Source organism: Paramisgurnus dabryanus, chromosome 11 (genome assembly GCF_030506205.2).
Source record: "Paramisgurnus dabryanus chromosome 11, PD_genome_1.1, whole genome shotgun sequence".
Lineage (NCBI taxonomy): Eukaryota > Metazoa > Chordata > Actinopteri > Cypriniformes > Cobitidae > Paramisgurnus > Paramisgurnus dabryanus.
Window position 1 is genome coordinate 23,618,072 of NC_133347.1, and position 18,399 is coordinate 23,636,470.

Genomic DNA, 18,399 nt, shown 5'->3' on the forward strand with positions numbered 1-18,399 from the left:
CTTGCTATTGAAAGGTAAAAAAAATGTTCTTTAATATTTTTAAGAATTTGTACAGAAATTGTCTTTATTAATATTTGTTACCTAAATATTCTTTGATATATTCCACACAAAAAGTTACCCATATTCTTATCAATTATATGTCCGATTGGTAAACTATTATCCAGAAAATGTAGTCCTTAAGTCCTGGTTACAATCCTAAAGTTTGGATTACTCTAAATTAGATCTGAAGTCAATGAAATTGCTATTCAATATTCCTCATGGTTTTAGGAAACTCATTCAATTCTCAGAATTTTAACCCATGACATTTCTCTTTAAAAACATGTCATATGCCAACCCTATTACATTCAGAATGATGTGGTAAAATTGTTGTGTGACATACAGTCTAATGGCCACCGCACCACACCATGTAGTCAGAATGTGTATGATTTGTTTAGAAATATTAACAATTTATTTTTTCCTTATAAATAACTTGAACTGCTGATTTTGATATATATGTGTACATATTCCATGCCCTTAAAATGGCATTTAAATTATTTTATTTATCTTCTAAAATGTACAAGCATGTTGTAGTCATTGTTTTAGTCATTTTATCAATAAAATGACTTTTTATGTAGCCATTATGTAGCCGAGATAACTTGAATCGCACAGTTAACAACAGCACATGCCAAATGCATAGCTACCCATCATTTATATCAGTGGTTCTCAACTCCAGTCCTCGGCCCCCCCTCCCAGAATGTTTAATATGTCTCCTGATATGAAACACCTGATTCCACTCATTAGACTCCTTCCAGAATGTTTGAAACATTTCCTTAATTAGCACACTAACAAGCTGATGAACTGAATCAGGTGTTTTTTATATGGAGACATCTAAAATATTCTGGGAGGGAGGGCTGAGGACTGGAGTTTAGAACCAATGATATATAATATGCTGGAAATATTTGAAATATTTAGGATTATGCTTTTGTCACTGGATTTCCAAAGACAAACTACTGCTATCCAGCACATTGTCCATTTCCTAAACTACTAAGTAAAGGCCTGGGTATACTTACCTAAGGAATAATTGACGCGCCGTTGAATTATTCAAAAATAATGCATACTCAAGGTGGTAATGCCATTATTTTCAAATAATTCAAAGGACCGGATAATAATTCTGCATATACCACAGTTAGAGACATTGCTCTTGTGGTTAAGTCATTTGTCAGTTAAAAAAAAAAAGAATGCATACCCATTTCTCAATCAATCAAAATAAAGCATTCAACAGCCTGTGTAATTTCCTTCAGTGATGCGCTACAATTAAGTTTTGCTACCCTAATTTTATGGATTTTTTGACATCTTCGTGAGATTAAAATGAACCCTACTTCTCATCCTGCTTAACAACAGAGAGGAAAAGCCACCCGAAAGATTCTTGTGCATGCACTTTCCATTTGCTTTAAGCAGTGGGTCTCAAACTGGTCTCTAGTACAGAACAAAAAGAGGCGTTTCCCAATTTTGGACGTTTTCAAATTGAAATAGTTGTTTTTCCACCTCTTTGTCTGAATGTCTTAAATTGAGTGGGCGATTCCCAAATGCATTTTTTGAGAAGAAGGTCTCTGCGGAACAAAAGGCATTCTCCAATTTTGGGCCATTTTCAAACTGAAATAAGAGTTAAAAAATAATGATGTATGCCAATGGTTAAAAATGCCTAATCCCAGTTTGAAAATGCCCCAAAATTGGGAAATGCCCCTTTTTTGTTCTGCAAAGACATACACTTTGAGATTAAGAACCACTGCCTTAAACAGTTTAATGCACTTAACCAGGTGTGCCATTACTAAAAAAAAAAAAAAAAAAAAAACACAAGATACAAAGCCCAGCAGTCCCATGATCGGTTTCTGATCTTGTAATAAAGAATGGTATGAATGAGACTAAAATTAGAAACCAGACTTTTATTTAAACATTAAAATTTTGCGTGCAATAAAAGAAACTTTGGCTCACCGTTAATCTTGTTTAACATAACCATGCATTTTAAAGCATTGGTTAACTACAACTTAAACTACACAATAATAATAGTTATGAAATGTTACTTCATGATGCAGCCAGGAAACCGTAGCTCAACTGTTAATTCTGCACTGGACTCACAGCTCCCTCTAGAGGTGCTCTCTAATCCATCAACCTTTATTAACACAAATAAAAGCCAATACTCAGTTTTACCCAGTGTTGTCAAAGTCCTTTAATCAATATTAGGATTTAGAAAAATCAATTCTTGATTATGAAAGTTGGTTTTAGACTGTATCCAAAAAAAAACCACAATAACCACTTCAGACTCTTTTTGGTTTACTGTTGTTACTTACCATTAAAGTAACAGAATGACAAAGAAAAATCTGAACTTCAACGTTCCTAGGCAAGAAAAGAATAACAAAACAGCTTCAAAAGAAACACCTTTAAAAACATTAGAATCTCCTTCAAAACCATTTGCACGAATCCAGATCATGTTCAGATAGAGATGAGGGTTTTCACATATCAACAGGCCAATAATAAAGCAGATTTGATCTAGAAATTGCTTTAGTTGGGATAACGACTCGAGATCAGCATCCTGCTAAAATACAAAATGAAATAAAACAACAACCCGCCTATCTGTGAAACCTTTATCCTCACTATGCAACTTAAATGATGTATATTTATAAAAATACATGACGTGGCCCTTCACGAACCACAGCAGTTATTTCAGGAAAAGGGTATGTACACGTGTACACGTGATGTTTCCAGATTTAGCAGGGTCAGACAGAGGCAGGGGTTTGAGATGAAAGGATCACCGGCGTGCGGGTCTGAGGAGCTGCGTGGCTGTGACCGAGTCTGGAAACAGGTTATGGTAGGTGGGGAGAGGCACGTAGGCAGCTGTGATCATTTTACCTGTTAAAACAAAAGTAGTTACTATCAATGTTAAGCACATACGCACAACCCACAAGCATAAAGTAAAAAATTGGCTGATTTGAGAAACAGGATGGTTTACCTGCAAACCACCGCCCGTGCAAGGCGCTGACAACAGTCATTGAAACCGGGATGCTGGGACACTTTACATAAACATTTCCCTGCATAACAAAAGCAAATAGTTAACTATTACATACAACAGTCAATATACATTTTTTAATAAAATCACTTTCGCAGAACCATAGCAGATTTTTACCACACAACACAAAAATACTTCTCATGTTCCTATAAGATTTGGCAAGACTGATTTTGCTTACTTCAGCAGAGTTCTTGTCAACGTATATGTGAACGACGCCTCCATGTTTTTTGCACTCTTCGATGACGTCATCCTGTATCTCTACATCCCAACCCGGTTCATCTTCCCTACAAAACACAATAAGTTTCCTTTTGTTTAGCCAAAACATACATACAACTGTACTGTCAGACAAAGTATAACGTTCAGGAAACTCACGACTGTGGATTGAACATGTTGGACAGCTGTAAGCATTGTGTGGCCAGCGGCTGGGTCGGGAGATTCATGGCTTGATTCATCCCAGGATTAGGAAGAATAGGAGGTGTGGCAGTAGCTGGAGCTAAGACAAACACACAAATAAAACTTTCACAGTTAAACTTATCACTGGATTGTAACTAGTCATTAAATTTCCCTGAAAAGATGCAGAGGAACAAATAGACTGTGAGAAATGGACATGTAGTAAATACATAGGTGTGATTGGCAAAGGACAAAAAAGCAGGAAAATATATGGCACACCTACCATGACGTGGCGACATATATACGCATGCACTCACGCACACGCACACACACACACACACACACACACACAATAAAATGAAATACAGTTGAAATATAATTTGAGCTCAAAATTGATTGATCTGAGTGGCCAATCGTCAATCTGCGTGGGCATTATGTAGCCTTGCCACTGTTTCAGACTGAACAAAATCAGTCACTTTGTGCATTTAAAGGTAAATATATCAGTGTGGTGCATTTTAAGAGTAAAAATAAGTAACTAGATCTATGAGGATTTTTATGTTTTTGTAAATAAATGTGTGCCCTTTTAGTAAAATCTTTGGTTGCATATGGTAATAATAATAAGGCACACAAGCCACATACACAACTTGATAAATGAGATTTGTCATTGGTCAAAACATGTTTAATGTTTATAGAATAATTAGTGGGGGCATTTAATACAGATTAATTATTGATTACAACACGCTGAATTTAAAGTGGATACTGTAACACTAAAGTTATTCAAATGTTGTGACTTTCTGGAAAGGCAGTCAAGTGCATTTGTCTTTTGCATAGTTCTTTTGGCACAGTTGAGCTACGCGTTTCACACACACACACGCACGCACACGGGCAAACCAGATCCATGAATGTGTTTGTTTGTCATTATATTATTCTGTAATCGCAAGATTCACAAACCATTAAGAGGAGCAAATACAGGCGTGTGTTCGTCAGGATGACGTTGGATCTGATTCGTGTATATGCGTGCGTTAACGTAAGTGATTACAGAATAATAATGCAAGCAAACGTTTTGACAAAAACGCAACTTTATATTGATATTGCGAGACAGCATTTCACCTCGACGAGAAATCTGATATTTACATTACTGGCATAGCTTGATTTGAAACGGACAGTTTTGTCAAAGCAGCAAACACCTGGCAGGTTCTCTTAATTTTGCTGTTTGTCTCTGCCTATTCCTTCTATCCAAGCCCAGCGCCACTGATTTAAGTCCTTTATATATAAGGTCGTCTTACCTAGGCTAGGCTTCATTTACTTAATCTTCATCCTGCTGACAACTTGTTGTGACTTTTCCGCAGCCGCGCGGCATCTGCAGCTGGATCTCAGCCACACATCAAAGACCCCTCCCCATTCTACCTCTGATTGGCTAGTTTGTTAGTTTGGTTGAGAGTGAAAGATGTGTTTCTCTCATTCTATTTGTAGGCGAATGCATGATTTTTTTTTTATTCGCAGCCAACACCACACGCCGGTGATCCGACTGCAAGCTTTTTGGTGAGCTCTGCTTTCGATCGTGACAAATAAATAAACTACTTGCGGAGTGATATGAGGTCATTTATAACGGTGCCTTGCAACCCCCCCCCCCCCACATACACACAAAAAAATTGGATTTGCATGATTCACGAAAGCCTCATTTTCAGGTCGGAAAAGCCGGAATTCCGGATTTATCCGGAAGAATCACACCCCTGTAAATAGGATTTTGCAGTTGGATTTAACTGGATCTTGACGGAAATTCCTTCGATCTAAACACCCAGATATGCAGCACTATTTGGTGAAGATGCAAAGCTCTGTTATGAGATCCTAAAACTGAATGACTCCCAAGGTATCTCTATTACAATGTGGTTGATCAGTGGCTAAGTCGAAAACCCTACTTCAAAATCTCTGACATTAAAGATTTCTATGATAAACAAGATAGACCAAGTTTAAATAAGTTAAAGCATTTTCCTCGTATAACAGGATTACTATTTTAAAAGTTAATTTAAGGTTATTGTTTTGGTTTTATCCACACAAAGCCATTTAAACTTTAAACAAGGCTGTTGATCAATAGAAGTAAAAAGTTTGCCTTTTAAGTTTCATAATATTACATTTCTGAGGTGCATTTCTGAGGTGCTTTTCTGTCAATTTTTAAGCTTGATCAGCATCTTCCCTTACATAGATAACAACTCCCTTGATTTTCTTTTAAACTGCTCATTTTGTGTGTGTGGGTTAATTGTGAGGAAAAACGTACCATTTCCAAATGCCACACTGCCACTCATCTGTAAAGCATGCTTGGCAGCAGCAGGAATCTGCATTCCTGTACCTAAAAACACCCAACACCAGCATTACAGTGACATCACAACAACCCAAATTTGAGCAAAACACACAGTATTGTTAGCAGAGTTGGACTGGATGAGTGAATAATAAACAGTGTTGAAGTTGTACCCTCTGCCAGTCTTGCCATCAGCTGAAGGCGGCCCGTTGTGCCCAAGTCAATGCCAGTTCTCTCCAGCTCATCATTGTCCAGGAAGGAGCTGGCGGAGGAGGCATCGGAGCGCTCGGTCACATGACCCACCTTCATGGGCCGCCCAGCGAGCTCAAAACCATTTAGCTGCTCCAGGGCTTTTTTAGCACACTCTGCATCTGCAAACTACACAAAACACAATGTGAGTGTAACTTTACAATGCAAATTACAATGGAACATATCATAAAAACATTGCAAATTTAAATAGCTTTACTTGCTTTGAGAATCAGTAGCTTTTTTGTAATTTTCCCACTTGCACAATAATAAAAACAATTTTTCATACAACGCGTTTGAAAATTGAAAATGTTGACATGTTCAAACAAAGCAAGTTTTTTTTTAGGAAAATTGCATTCCTAGTGAATTTGCTCTGCATTTTAACTTACTGATATGAAGCCGTATCCTTTAGACCTGCCCGTCTCATTGTCCATCATCAGCTGGATGCCTTCAATCTGACAAAAAAATAATCTCAATGAATCCCATATAAGTCTAACACAATCGCTCTATCAATCTGGCTTTGCTGTCTGTTTAAAGTAACAGCAATGAATACCACACCTTGCCGAAAGGCTCAAAGATGCCCCTGAGCATATCCTCTGTTATATTGAAATGTAAGGAGCCCACGTACAGCCGCATCGGCCCAATTCCTCCCCTCTGTAGGCTATTGGCCAAAGCTGCTGCTCTGTTCTTCTCAGCCTGAAACACATAACCACAATTCACCAACAATGGTTTAAATTAGGGGTGCAGAAATAACCTGGGCTCACAATTTGATATAACACACAATACCGTTATAATAACGTCACATTATTTTAACACTATTAAATAAAACTACAACCTAACAGATTTATGCAACAACATTCACAGTTAAACTGAATCTTCTTTATATAGAGTAATAAAAACTAAACAGGTCTGTCATTGAAAAATAAACCTGAACTTTAACAAAGTATTTTTTATCAAAGTAATAAAAAAACCCTAATAGAGAACAAAAAAATATATGTTGATGCAGGTCATATGTTGGCAGCTCTACTAATAAATTTAACCAGACATTGTATCTACCAAACATATCCTAAATTGTTGTATTAAAAAGTTAATACAACACTAGTTGTATTACAATGGATTAGTAATGATACTCATATGTGTGGTGATGTTCTGACCTGCGATACTTGGACTATGATGGGCACCCCCAGAAGGCGTTGACCTGTCAGACCAATGGCCAGTGGTACGGAGGTTGTGTCTACAAACTCGATGTAGGCTATGCCCTTTGACCTTCGAGAGTTTCTGTCAGAGATCATCCTTACATCACGGACCTTAAATAAAGCACAGACATCACAAGTCATTTAACTGAAGCCAGAAACATACAAAGCAAATTTATTCATGATTATTGTTTGTATGATATAATGGAGAAATGTCACAACAGATTGTGTGACATCATCAGATTGTAAAACATACATGATAAGACTCCAAACAACAGCGCTGCTTTTGGCCCAAGCTTTCTGGTGTTTCAGAATTAATTGCCATTGTTGAGCATGTTACATTAGCGATCATACCGTGACTGCCTTACTGACTCAGAAGCTGCCTTATGAGTCTAAAACTTCTCAGAAAACCATGGGTAAAGGTGTACAATGCACACCAGGCTAACAGCTAATTTACTTAAATAAAGGAACAATAAAGCTAAAGCTTGAAGAAGAAAACCACAGACTGATCAAGGACATCATACTTTTCCAACTGCTGAGAAGAAGTCTTCAAGATCTCTGGGTCTTATTCTGGCAGCCAGCTGCATGCAGAACACTGTGCGGGCATCTCTTTCCTCCGGGGTCAGATTATCTATCGGTAGCCTGCAGGAGAAAACACAGAGGTCATCATCTACACGAATGCATGTTATTCCCTCTGGACATATAAAAAACTTCTTTAATAAATCTCTCATATAGGTTCAGGGTGGAATTCCCAAACATAAGCCATTCTATAATTATAAACATACATCATGACCATACAAAAAAAGTTATTTTGTGAAAATAAAACCTTCTAGGCTTGAATGTATGATTATTCATGAAGCACAGCACAAGCAGTTAACAGGCAGTACAAGCCACAGAAGAGAAGACTGGATTATAGAAACCTGTGCTGGATGAATTGCTGTGGGCCAATCTTGCCTCCGGAACCACCGCTTATTTTCTGCCCCATACTATGACATATAAAACATCAGCCATATCTCTAGGCCACAACAAGTTCTGAATTACCCTATATAGTAAAGAGCAACTGTACTATTGAGGCTTAAGTCAAATCAGGGCTGCAACTAACGATTATTTTCTTAATCGATTAATCGGTTGATTATTTTACGATTAATCGACTAATCTGATAAAACCCTAAATATCTACTCAATTAAGATTTTCACTTATAAAACCTTTTAAAAAGTGCAAAAGCCACACATTGCGTTTAACTACTATGATATTTTTCAGGTGATTATTTTAAGCCTTAAATAAAAGTTTGTGCAGCTTTTAAATAGTAAAACATCTTTAAATGTCAAAATATAAATAGACCAAACATACTTTTTTGTAATCTTCAGGGAAGTGCTGGTGAGGAAATTTTGCCACAGATTAATCTACAACTTTAGACCTTGATGAGTATTAACGTTACTCGCTATTAACAAAATAAATAAGCCAGATGATATGACAGTGATACACGTGTGTTACGAAAATCCAAAACCTGGATTTACCCTTACTTTAAAGAAGATGCTTAGTTTGTGGTTCATTACTATTTTATAAAAAACAAATAACAACTAAACAAATACAAACTCATATTAAAGTAAGAAATAAAACCTTTATTAACCAGCGCTCTTTTGCCTTCGTCATGTGACTCCTGCTGCCCGGTGCTGCCCTCACCTTGCTTTTAAACTAAGCTGGTAGCGTTGTATGTACGAAGCGAACGTGTGCCCACTAACCACAATGATGTGATGCAGTAGCATGTGATGTCACAGACCAATTCATGGACAAATATTTTCATAATGGATTATTATCGATTAGTTGTTGAAAGTATGTTGAAAGATAAAAGTATGCTATGCTGTCAGTGACCTTCTAACATTATAATGCAAACAATAATAATAATCTGGACAAACTCTTGTATTTTCACCAAGTTCATCACACACATTTGATATCCTAAACAAGTTGAGATCAAGACATCTGCTATTTTTTATTCTCCTTATACTGAAAAGAGAGCAGAGGTAAGCTGAAACTGGTGAAGGTAGTTATTGTTAAAAGCTGTTAGACGCTCTACTAACTCTCCAGCCCATTACTCATGTTAATATATCAGCAAACCTGCATTAAGCTCTTAATAAATGTGTCAGTCATTACATTAATTTAATCCCTTGGATGTTTACCAAAAATGTAGGTTAAACTAAGAGGTGCATTCATTTTGTCCTACTTGCATTTTGTGTAACCCTACAACTAGTACATTAGTTTGTACTTAACCAAACTGAAGAGAGTTTACAATATGAAAACATTAAACATCCCATACATTTCATTTCATTTTAACTAATCACAGCACGCAAGATATATGCATATGTAGCAATTTAGTAATAACAAAAACCATACAGTGACAGACAGTAATGAAGGTCTCACCTGACTGGGCTCTTGTCTTTCTTAAAAGGGCTTTTGCTTCGGGAGCGCTTGCGGCTGGGGAGAGAACGTCATAGGTTACAGTCTGTGTTTATTGAACAGGCGTGTATGATTATTCATGAAGCACAGCACAAGCATTTAACAGGCGGCACAAGCCACCGAAGAGAAGACTGGATTATAGAAACCTGTGCTTGATGAATTGCTGTGGGCCAATCTTGCCTCCGGAACCACCGTTTATTTTCTGCCCCATACTATGACATAAAACATCAGCCATTCAGACCATGTGAGGGCAACTACATACTGGTGCAGAGGGCAAAATGCTGTCTAAGTAAAGCCAATAGGGCTCTCATCTATAGCCGAATAACAGCAGGCCTGAATGTGTGATACTCTGATACTCTTTAAACATGCACCAGATGCAATCTGAACTAATCACTCCCACCTGTCAGACTTTGGTTGGATAAAAATATATTCCAGCCTCCAAACCACAACCGATGTTATTTGAAACAAGCTATATTTTGATAGCATCATCACATAATCTACAGTGAAAATCAAGCTACAAATAGCTTACGTACGCTATGCCTGCATATTACAAAGATCATTTACCCAAACAAATAAAAATCCTGTCACCCACACATCGTTTCAAACCTGTAACACACATGAAACAATCAATATTATGAACGTAAAAGATGACTAAAGCTAACATCCCATAACATTGAGTCTAGCATCTTTTGTGCCTCATGAAATAAAGTTATATGGGCTGGAACAACATAAAAGGTAAAAGATGACAATTGTCATTCTTGGGTGAACTAACCCTTTAAACTTAGAAAGGAGAAAGCATTTTTCATTGAAAACTATTACACACTTCAGCTTCTGTTAGAGTAAATAAATGATTGCCTTCAAGCTATGTGCCTTATAGCAGTGAAAAACACTGACCACTCTTTAGTTACAGCAATATATATAAATGTATACATTTATATGGCCTGTCTTTACTCTATTGTTTATGACAGGCTTTTACACAACCCCTTATGTTGCAGTGATCAATTTTAAGCCCTTGAACACTAACAAAAGAGCTGAGACAAAACCAATAAAGCTTCTTAATCCAATTCACTACAGGAATCAGCAACCTTAGAGAACAGGACTTAGTCAATGATATGAGAAGGGTAAATGACAAAGTTTTAAAGAATATTGAAGGACTTTACATTAAATCTGTGCTCTTATTGGTTGCTTTAATATTCAGTCCAACTCATTAAAAAATATATATTTTAATTTTTTTTTAGTTTTTTTTAATAATACACGTGCAATACATGTCTGCACCTAATGTCCAATATAAATAGTGTGCCCGGTGCGTAACTCCAAGATAAAATAGTATGATAGTAGCATAGAGACTGTTTTAAAGTACCGCAAAATTACAACAGGCCATGACAAACGTTTCGGGCTTAGCCCATCATCAGTGTCGCAACTTTGAAACACGTCACGTTTTTACCCGTCAACTAAGATAAAAAAATTTTTTTTCATTCTCTGTCACCTTTAAACAATGGGTTACAATGACAATTGTTCATTGGTTCACTCGTTTAAACAATATGTTTAAAGCGCGGGTGAAGCTCACGTTGACATGTTTATTGGGCTTTGCTTTCATTTTATAGTTTGCTTTATTTGCAAACTGTGTTAAAATTAACAACTATGGAAGCCTCTTTAAATAGCTTATTTTACTATTACTTTAATTTAATGAAAAGTAAAGCTGAAAAAAACTACTTTTGGGATATATAATGATGTATAAGTTTCAAACAGCCCTTTCAAGCACACATTGTAATTATTATTACTTTCTGCATTACATACAATATTCTAAATATTTAAATCATCAGAGAAGTACTGGGATAAAAGTTTACAGTTTACATAACACTAATATCCATGGTCGAGAGCAAACACTTTCTTTCACCCAATAGGCTTTATGCCCAGCTGCACTACTTCCTGAACTTCAGCCAGCTCCTTGTTTCCTGTCTGTCATTATTGGACAAACTGATTAATCCAGGTGTGTCTGATTATTGTTGTTGTGACTACTGAGGTCAGGCACACCTGGATTAATCAGTTTGTCCAATAAAGGCAGACAGGAAACAAGGAGCTGGCTGAAGTTCAGGAAGTAATGCAGCTGGGCATAAAGCCTATTAAACATATTTTTGAGTCATGCAATCTTTCCGATTTATAATATAAACCAATTAAAATTTTTTAAAGATAATGCTGCTATTCATTTTTGTCAGAACCTTATATATTGTTATTTTGTTTAGTTGCCATTCAGAACCGTCGGAGAATCGTGATCTTAATTTGAAACAAAAAAAGAACCGTGCAGCACTACCAAAAACTAAAATATTTAATAATTTGTTTTGTTGCAGCATAAATGAAAAAGTATACATATTCTTTCTAGATCATTCTGAGTGATGATGCAAATGAGTCACTGAATCAGTATTTCACAGAAATGAATTAAACTATCAAAACCTGTTAGTGATGAGACATGCCCAATAAAAGCACTGTGATATTCACAATGTTGCTTAATTTTATAAAACCAACTAAATCATTGTAAATATATTGTGAAAATGCTATATTTTGCCCTAATCAGAAGCCAAATCGTCTAAAATTGGGGCCAAGTTTTGCTATTCATGTAAACCATGCGCGACAATTAAAAAAGACATTTTAGGTTATCGACTCATGTAGTAGTTCTGTAGTGGCCATCAAATACAACATTAGTTATTTATGAAACAACACCAGCAGCCACATGAGCAAATTACTATTTATACCACAGGGAAATTAACCAAGCTTTGCTTAGACTTCATGACATTTTTTCAGCTGAACTGAAGAATCAGAAGTTTAACTCACAAGGGGCTTTTGCGTCCACGAAAACGTCCAGGGCGATCCCGACTGCGCGAGCGAGATCGTCTGCGTTCTTTGCTCCGCGATCGTCTGCGCTCACGACTGCGACTCTTGCGGCGTTCTCGACTCTTCTTGCGTTCCCTGCTTCTGCTCCTCCGACGGTCTGGGACCGGACTGCGACTGCCGCTGTGTCTTTTCCTAGAGGAATCCATTCATTATCAGTGCATTAAAATTATAATTACCAAATCACAAAAACATTCTGAAAAATATTTGAAAGATTTTAATAAGGCGTTTCCTTACTTCTTCTTGCGATCACCTTCATGGCCATTGGCGCTAGAGCTCTTGCTTTCACCCTAAAAAGAATTGATAAAAGATCATGAGGATGGAGAGAATGCATTGCAAGCAAAGAAGGGTGGGGGAATAGAGAGAACTCTTTCTCATTTAATAATACTGAGGAAAGTACAATAAAATGCGATATAGTGGCATTGCTAAAATCGTTTGCTCCTTTATGATATATCGCTTGTGTTGAATTGAGAACAATTCATTACAATACAATTCTTTCATAACTAGTTTTCTCCAACACGCATAAAACAACCTAAATCTTTTTTAAATGCAAAACCCCGCCTTTGAATAGGAACGTGCAATGCTTTATAATTTCAATATTAATTTGTTATGAGCTTACTGAATGGCTTGTCAAATAATCAGCATATTTAGGCTGATTCTAGTTAAACTTGCGTTCATAAAAAAAATCTATATCTAAAAGCGCATTTTTTAAATATCACTACTTTAAACCTAATAGCACTTTAATGGTTGAATGTTCAAAACTTTAAAGCATGACTCCGGCAACCAAAGACATCCGTCTGAAAGTGAATGGCTGCACCAGCTATTTTTAAAGGCAACACATTCAAAGACTCTTTCAGAAGGATAACATTTTACAGTGAAACCGCAGTATTAAACTAGCACATTATTAAAGCAACACAGCTAAAAATATAAACTAGTCAACGATCGTGAAACATTTCTGTGTAGGAGAGAAGCCATGTATTTTTAGGAGACCCCCAGGGTAAGAGTTTAGGCCCCCTGCTATTTTAAACCTAAGTCTTGATGTAGCCATGCTATAGAGCTGCTAAAGGGCATTCCAGTGTTGATGATGTCAGTCCGTGAGATCTTCCCCAGTAAGCGTGGTTGGACTGTGAGAGCTCGATGTCATCTTTGTCTCACAGCTCGTCCTGAAGCAAACAGGGATTTACACGGCTTAGTCATATTGCGTCCCAAAAGACAACGCAAAATCAAAGTAAGCCATAAAAGAAACCACTTAAAACCTCAACAAAAGATTGTTGTTTTCTCCTTACTTGCCTCTTTTCGAATCCATTACATTTGAAACACCACAGGCAGAGATTATCAAGTAATTTACAAAAAAAAGAAATAAAACTTGGCCTATTGTTATTGACAGATAATATTACTTGGTGATATGTCATTTTGTTAAGATGGTTGGCAACTGAATGATGAAAAGATATAGCTAAACTGTGCATGCACAATCCAAATGCCAATGTGAACGATTTTAGAGACCATCACAACAGACTGGGTAGACAGACAGTATTTAAACTGCCAATGTAAAATTGATTGAAGAATTCACTCTATTTAGCTGTTAACACCGAAGAAGATCAGTAAGGCCAAGTACATACACCGAGCCCAGGTACATAAGAGTCTTCCTACACCATAAAGGGCCTGGGGCAATGTTCCTGGTTGTCCCGTTGACAGCCATACCCAGGTCTGTTACAATGTCTAATAGTTTTAAACTCATGCTGACATGGCTAAATAAAACAATATTTTAATACTGTCTCTGTTCCATGTCACATAATATATCATCCACTGGCATTTTCACCTTGCTGAACGCAAACAGGTGATTGGATGGTCTAGGGTGGCGGTCTGTTTGTGTTTTACCTAAGGGATGACAGTACATCAATACATTGCGCAATTACCACCTTACTTTTTTTCACAGTTCACACTGGAATCAAAGATGTATTCAGGGGAGTAGAGGTGAGATATCATTAGGCAAGTCTATAAAGAGAGATAGACGGGCATTTATTTGTAATTCAAGATAATTCACACTATACAACATCACTCTCTTATGCACATTACACAATCATAGACTTCAATCAGGCACAGAAAACAAATGCAGGGTTTCTGAGTAGCCTTAAAACACTCTTAGGTCTGCAAAAGCACAAGTGCTAACAAAAAAATGAGACCCGGTCACTTCCGGCCGTCAACCCACCTTCTTATAAGGAGCTTCCAGCATGGCCTCAACATCAAAGTCATCCGCCATCCTGACCAACTACGGAGGAAAAAACATGACACGAATTAGCTTTAAATTTATCATGGTGACGGATTTCTTATAATTCCTTTGTTAGGATACACTAAAATACGTCAACAAAGAAGACAAACATTAGCCGCTATGTTGCTGGTTGCGAGGCTACAACAACAGCACGTTCTTTACATAAGCCGCAGATTAACACTATACATGCATATACACAGTTTATACACCATGCACTACGATTAAAAAACAAACTTTAAATTCAAGCAACATTACCTGGTTTTATTTTAAGAACCCAAAATTATCGTCGCGTCCTCTGCGACGTGCCTGGTAAATTAGCCTGTCAGGATAACCGCAAACAAACGATTAAATCCGCGTTACAGTCCTGCTTGTGTCAATTTAGCAACAAACACACCGAATAACGATTCAAACACGAATCAAAAAGATAAATGTATCGCTGAGAACTTAAAAATAGTTTAGTTTCTTAGAGGTTTGTCCAAATACCACTTCCTGCTTCCCCAAAATGGACGCTGGCAGTTTCCCTCGTGACAAACATGAGGAGCTCTCGCGGTACTATGATGTCATAATCCGACTGATCTGCGCAGCGCTGCAGAAAGTTGAACATAGCCTTTGTGCATTGTTGTTAGTGGATGAAAACATCCAAATTAAACGGCTGTAAAATGAATCAGATGATATATATTTTTTTTCATTTTTTGCATAAATCACTTAGTTAACCTCAGTAAAGATCAAAACTACCAAATGTTTACAAAAATTACAGGATTTTAACTCTTTAGTTACTCTTCATTTTCTCTTATAAAACTCTTTACTCTTTATTTTCAATATAAAAGTGATTGTGGACTTGATATTTCTTACTTTTATCACAGTCTTGAGCATATCAAAGATTAGTAAAAACATTGGCTTTGATGCATTTTTAGTTTTTGTGCAACATCATATTTTATTTTTTTCTCCCCATTGACTTCCATTATAATACAATTTTTTGATTGCAAAGCCATGACACCATATATTCATGCATTCTTGATTGTTGGTGGATTTTGCTTTTGCAAGTAGGTACAATTTGTCATTTTTACTGTTGATCATCACGTGGCACCATTAACCCTTTAGTAAGCCTGTGCAAAAAACAAAGCTTAATTTCTGGTTTGTCAATAAGTTATGTATATGGAGTATAACAGCATATTATTGTGTGTGTGTGTGTGTGTGTGTGTGTGTGTGTGTGTGTGTGTGTGTATTTGTGTGTGTGTGTGTGTGTGTGTGTGTGTGTGTTTCAAAGCATTTCTTCCCAAAATATGTGTCAATATAAGATTTGTCACCAAAAATCATTCCATTTGCTGAAACACAGAGAAAGTTGTGGCCAAATTGACTAAAAAAACCCATGATGAAAACCTCCCAACAAGCTATAAGGGCTAGACGAGGATTTGTTAAAATAAAAGCCAAGTGAATAGAGTTTTATAATAGACAAAAATACATTAAGTCAGCTTTATTTAAATCAAGTTTTTATTTACTACAGTAAACTTTTCTGAGCGTAAATTTATTTGGAAGTCAATTTCTGTAAAGGCACACTTTTATTGTCAATAAAAATACAATGAAGACACAATTTATTAATTCGGCAAAAATTTCTAAAGCAAAACATCAATATACAAAATAGTATCACATACTAAACAACACTCAAAGATATATTAGTGAGTTAGATTGAACAACTAATAAATAATGAGGAAATTCACATTTTGTAGATTACATTTGCATGCGAATGACATTGAGTGCAAGTTCAGTTTGCAGCACCCAAACTCGGGCCAATAGTTGGCTGCAAAAGTTGCCTCCACTTACATTACATAAGACATGTTATCAAATATTACTGTATGCAATAACAGCTAAACTTGGCAGAACGACCAGATATACAACTAGATACACAGATTGACAGAGAGATATTGTTAAGACATGGCATGACCCAAGCAATACCCTACAAACAAATGAACTTACAGTGTAAAATTCCTCTGACAAAGCAGTTATCATGTCTGTTAACCTTTAACTTTCATCAAGATAATATACAGGTAGATTTAATATTGTTGAAATTTTACATATATTTTTGTGTTTGAACTTTAGTACTCAGCAGGTCATACAATTATTTGATGTAATGTTTTTCATCGAAATATACATATATTTAAACTGTATTTGATACATACAAATCTTGATCAGCCAAAAAATACAATTGTCCATAATTTTATTATGGGTTAATGTAGATTATCTGTGTCTATATCTGTAAACACAGTACTCATATTTGAAGTCCAGTGTTTTATGGCCTGCAAGATTCATTATTTTTCTTGCAAAGTATGAATGCTCTTGTCAAACATCAGTCTATGTGCAGTTTTCTTTAGTCAATATCATTTTTGTTTGTGTCTTTGAGAACATTTGAAAATAAATATTGCTGATTGTGTTCTGCAGGAACTTCAAAGAAGAGCTCATCGTCAAAGCAGTTCTCATCTGCGGGTGAAGCCAGATACGGTAGCTTGAGAATCACACCTGTCAGGGCACCCCCTAAAATCGATGCACCAATGGTCCCGAACACGGCGGCTAGCTGATAGAGAGCTTGTTCATGTGCGCTCCGACCCAAGCCTGCTTCCAGGTCTGGGATCAGTTTCTGTAGCTCTGCCAGCTGCGGGTCTCCCTCCATGGGTGCCCTGTGTGCGAAGGTCTGGTAGAGACTTGGGCCGTACGTTTCCTCGTTTGCCAGCAGGATGGCACAAATGCCAGCCAAACTGGAAATGAGTCCCGTCAGGCCGTGTAAGTTGTGTATGCCACACTGATCCTGCACCCGTAGCCGGCGTGCCATAAATGGACTCAGGTATTTGTATCCCAGCATGCACGCTATGCATCCCAGTATTCCCAGCACGTAAGCAGCAACCGGTGAGATCATCATGTCTACAGTTGCACCAACAGTTACCCCGCCGGCCAATGTTACATTCTGGACATCGACCATGCTGATTTTGCCATTCTTGCTGAGTATTGTGGACAGGGCGAAAGCGGTGATCGTGGAGGCACTGAGACCTATGAACGTGTGAAGTACAGCTCTGTGCTGGTCATCGCCCTTGAAGGTCAACGCTGAGTTGAAGGAAGGCCAAAACACCCAAAGAAACAGTGTGCCCAGCACAGATAACATATCTGACTGGTAACTTGTCTCCTCTTTTGGATGACCATCATTTAAGCTGGGTCTGTACAGCACAAAGGTGACACCCAGGCCAAAGTAGCACGCGAACAGGTGGATGAGGATCGAGCCGCCAGCATCATTGATCCTCAAGTAGTTCAGCACAGCCCATTCTGTGACGGCAAACATAGGGATCTCAAGCATGGCCATGACCTACAAACAATATACAATATGAACCATGACTGATATATAATAATCTTTACATAAATACCTGCCTGTCTGTCTATCTATCCATCCAAATGTGTATTGTATAGTACTTTAGCAGTACTGTAGTGCACTTAAAAGCTGTGGCAATAAATGCAACACTCTTCAATATATTGTCATGTGTGTGAATCATGTCAAAATATGTGTTATGTGCGTCATGTCAAAATAAGTCCCTTCTACAAATGCTTCGTAAGTGTTTATGATAAAAGACCATTGAACCAT

The 18,399-nt window shown here is 37.1% G+C and overlaps 2 protein-coding genes across 4 annotated transcripts in view; both read right to left on the bottom strand.

Annotated features, from left to right (window-relative positions):
* Positions 1–1,907: 1,907 nt before the first annotated feature.
* Positions 1,908–15,301, bottom strand: rbm39b (RNA binding motif protein 39b). 3 transcript variants are annotated; one of them, XM_065260016.2, is made up of 18 exons: positions 15,033–15,301; positions 14,718–14,777; positions 12,746–12,798; positions 12,452–12,643; positions 9,769–9,834; positions 9,587–9,640; positions 8,519–8,542; positions 8,089–8,154; positions 7,693–7,810; positions 7,130–7,282; positions 6,534–6,671; positions 6,365–6,430; positions 5,903–6,107; positions 5,709–5,780; positions 3,416–3,536; positions 3,222–3,327; positions 2,987–3,065; positions 1,908–2,886 (listed from the first exon to the last, which is right to left on the bottom strand). In XM_065260016.2, exons 2-18 carry the CDS (start codon positions 14,766–14,768, stop codon positions 2,786–2,788), a joined length of 1,665 nt encoding a protein of 554 aa, XP_065116088.1. In that variant the 5' UTR covers positions 14,769–14,777; positions 15,033–15,301; the 3' UTR covers positions 1,908–2,785. The 3 variants fall into 3 exon arrangements, with proteins under 3 accessions (XP_065116088.1, XP_065116089.1, XP_065116091.1); XM_065260017.2 differs by lacking the exon at positions 8,519–8,542 and having other exon boundaries at positions 15,033–15,300; XM_065260019.2 differs by lacking the exons at positions 8,089–8,154; positions 8,519–8,542 and having other exon boundaries at positions 15,033–15,300.
* A 1,215-nt stretch (positions 15,302–16,516) lies between these two features.
* Positions 16,517–18,399, bottom strand: part of slc12a5b (solute carrier family 12 member 5b) — a 67,171-nt gene continuing 65,288 nt past the window's right edge. Inside the window, exon 27 of the mRNA XM_073816254.1 lies at positions 16,517–18,126. Coding sequence (XP_073672355.1) covers positions 17,143–18,126 — 984 coding nt within the window. The 3' untranslated portion in view covers positions 16,517–17,142. The remainder of the gene's footprint in view (positions 18,127–18,399) is intronic.

Excerpts from the sequence above, each read along its gene's own strand:
- rbm39b (XM_065260016.2), bottom strand. The coding sequence starts at position 14,768 with ATGGCGGATGACTTTGATGTTGAGGCCATGCTGGAAGCTCCTTATAAG. Across the intron at positions 6,431-6,533 it reads TCTTTGAGCCTTTCGGCAAG|ATTGAAGGCATCCAGCTGAT; the intron begins GTGTGGTATTCA and ends TTTTTTTGTCAG. Across the intron at positions 6,108-6,364 it reads AAGGATACGGCTTCATATCA|TTTGCAGATGCAGAGTGTGC; the intron begins GTAAGTTAAAAT and ends TGTTTTGTGTAG.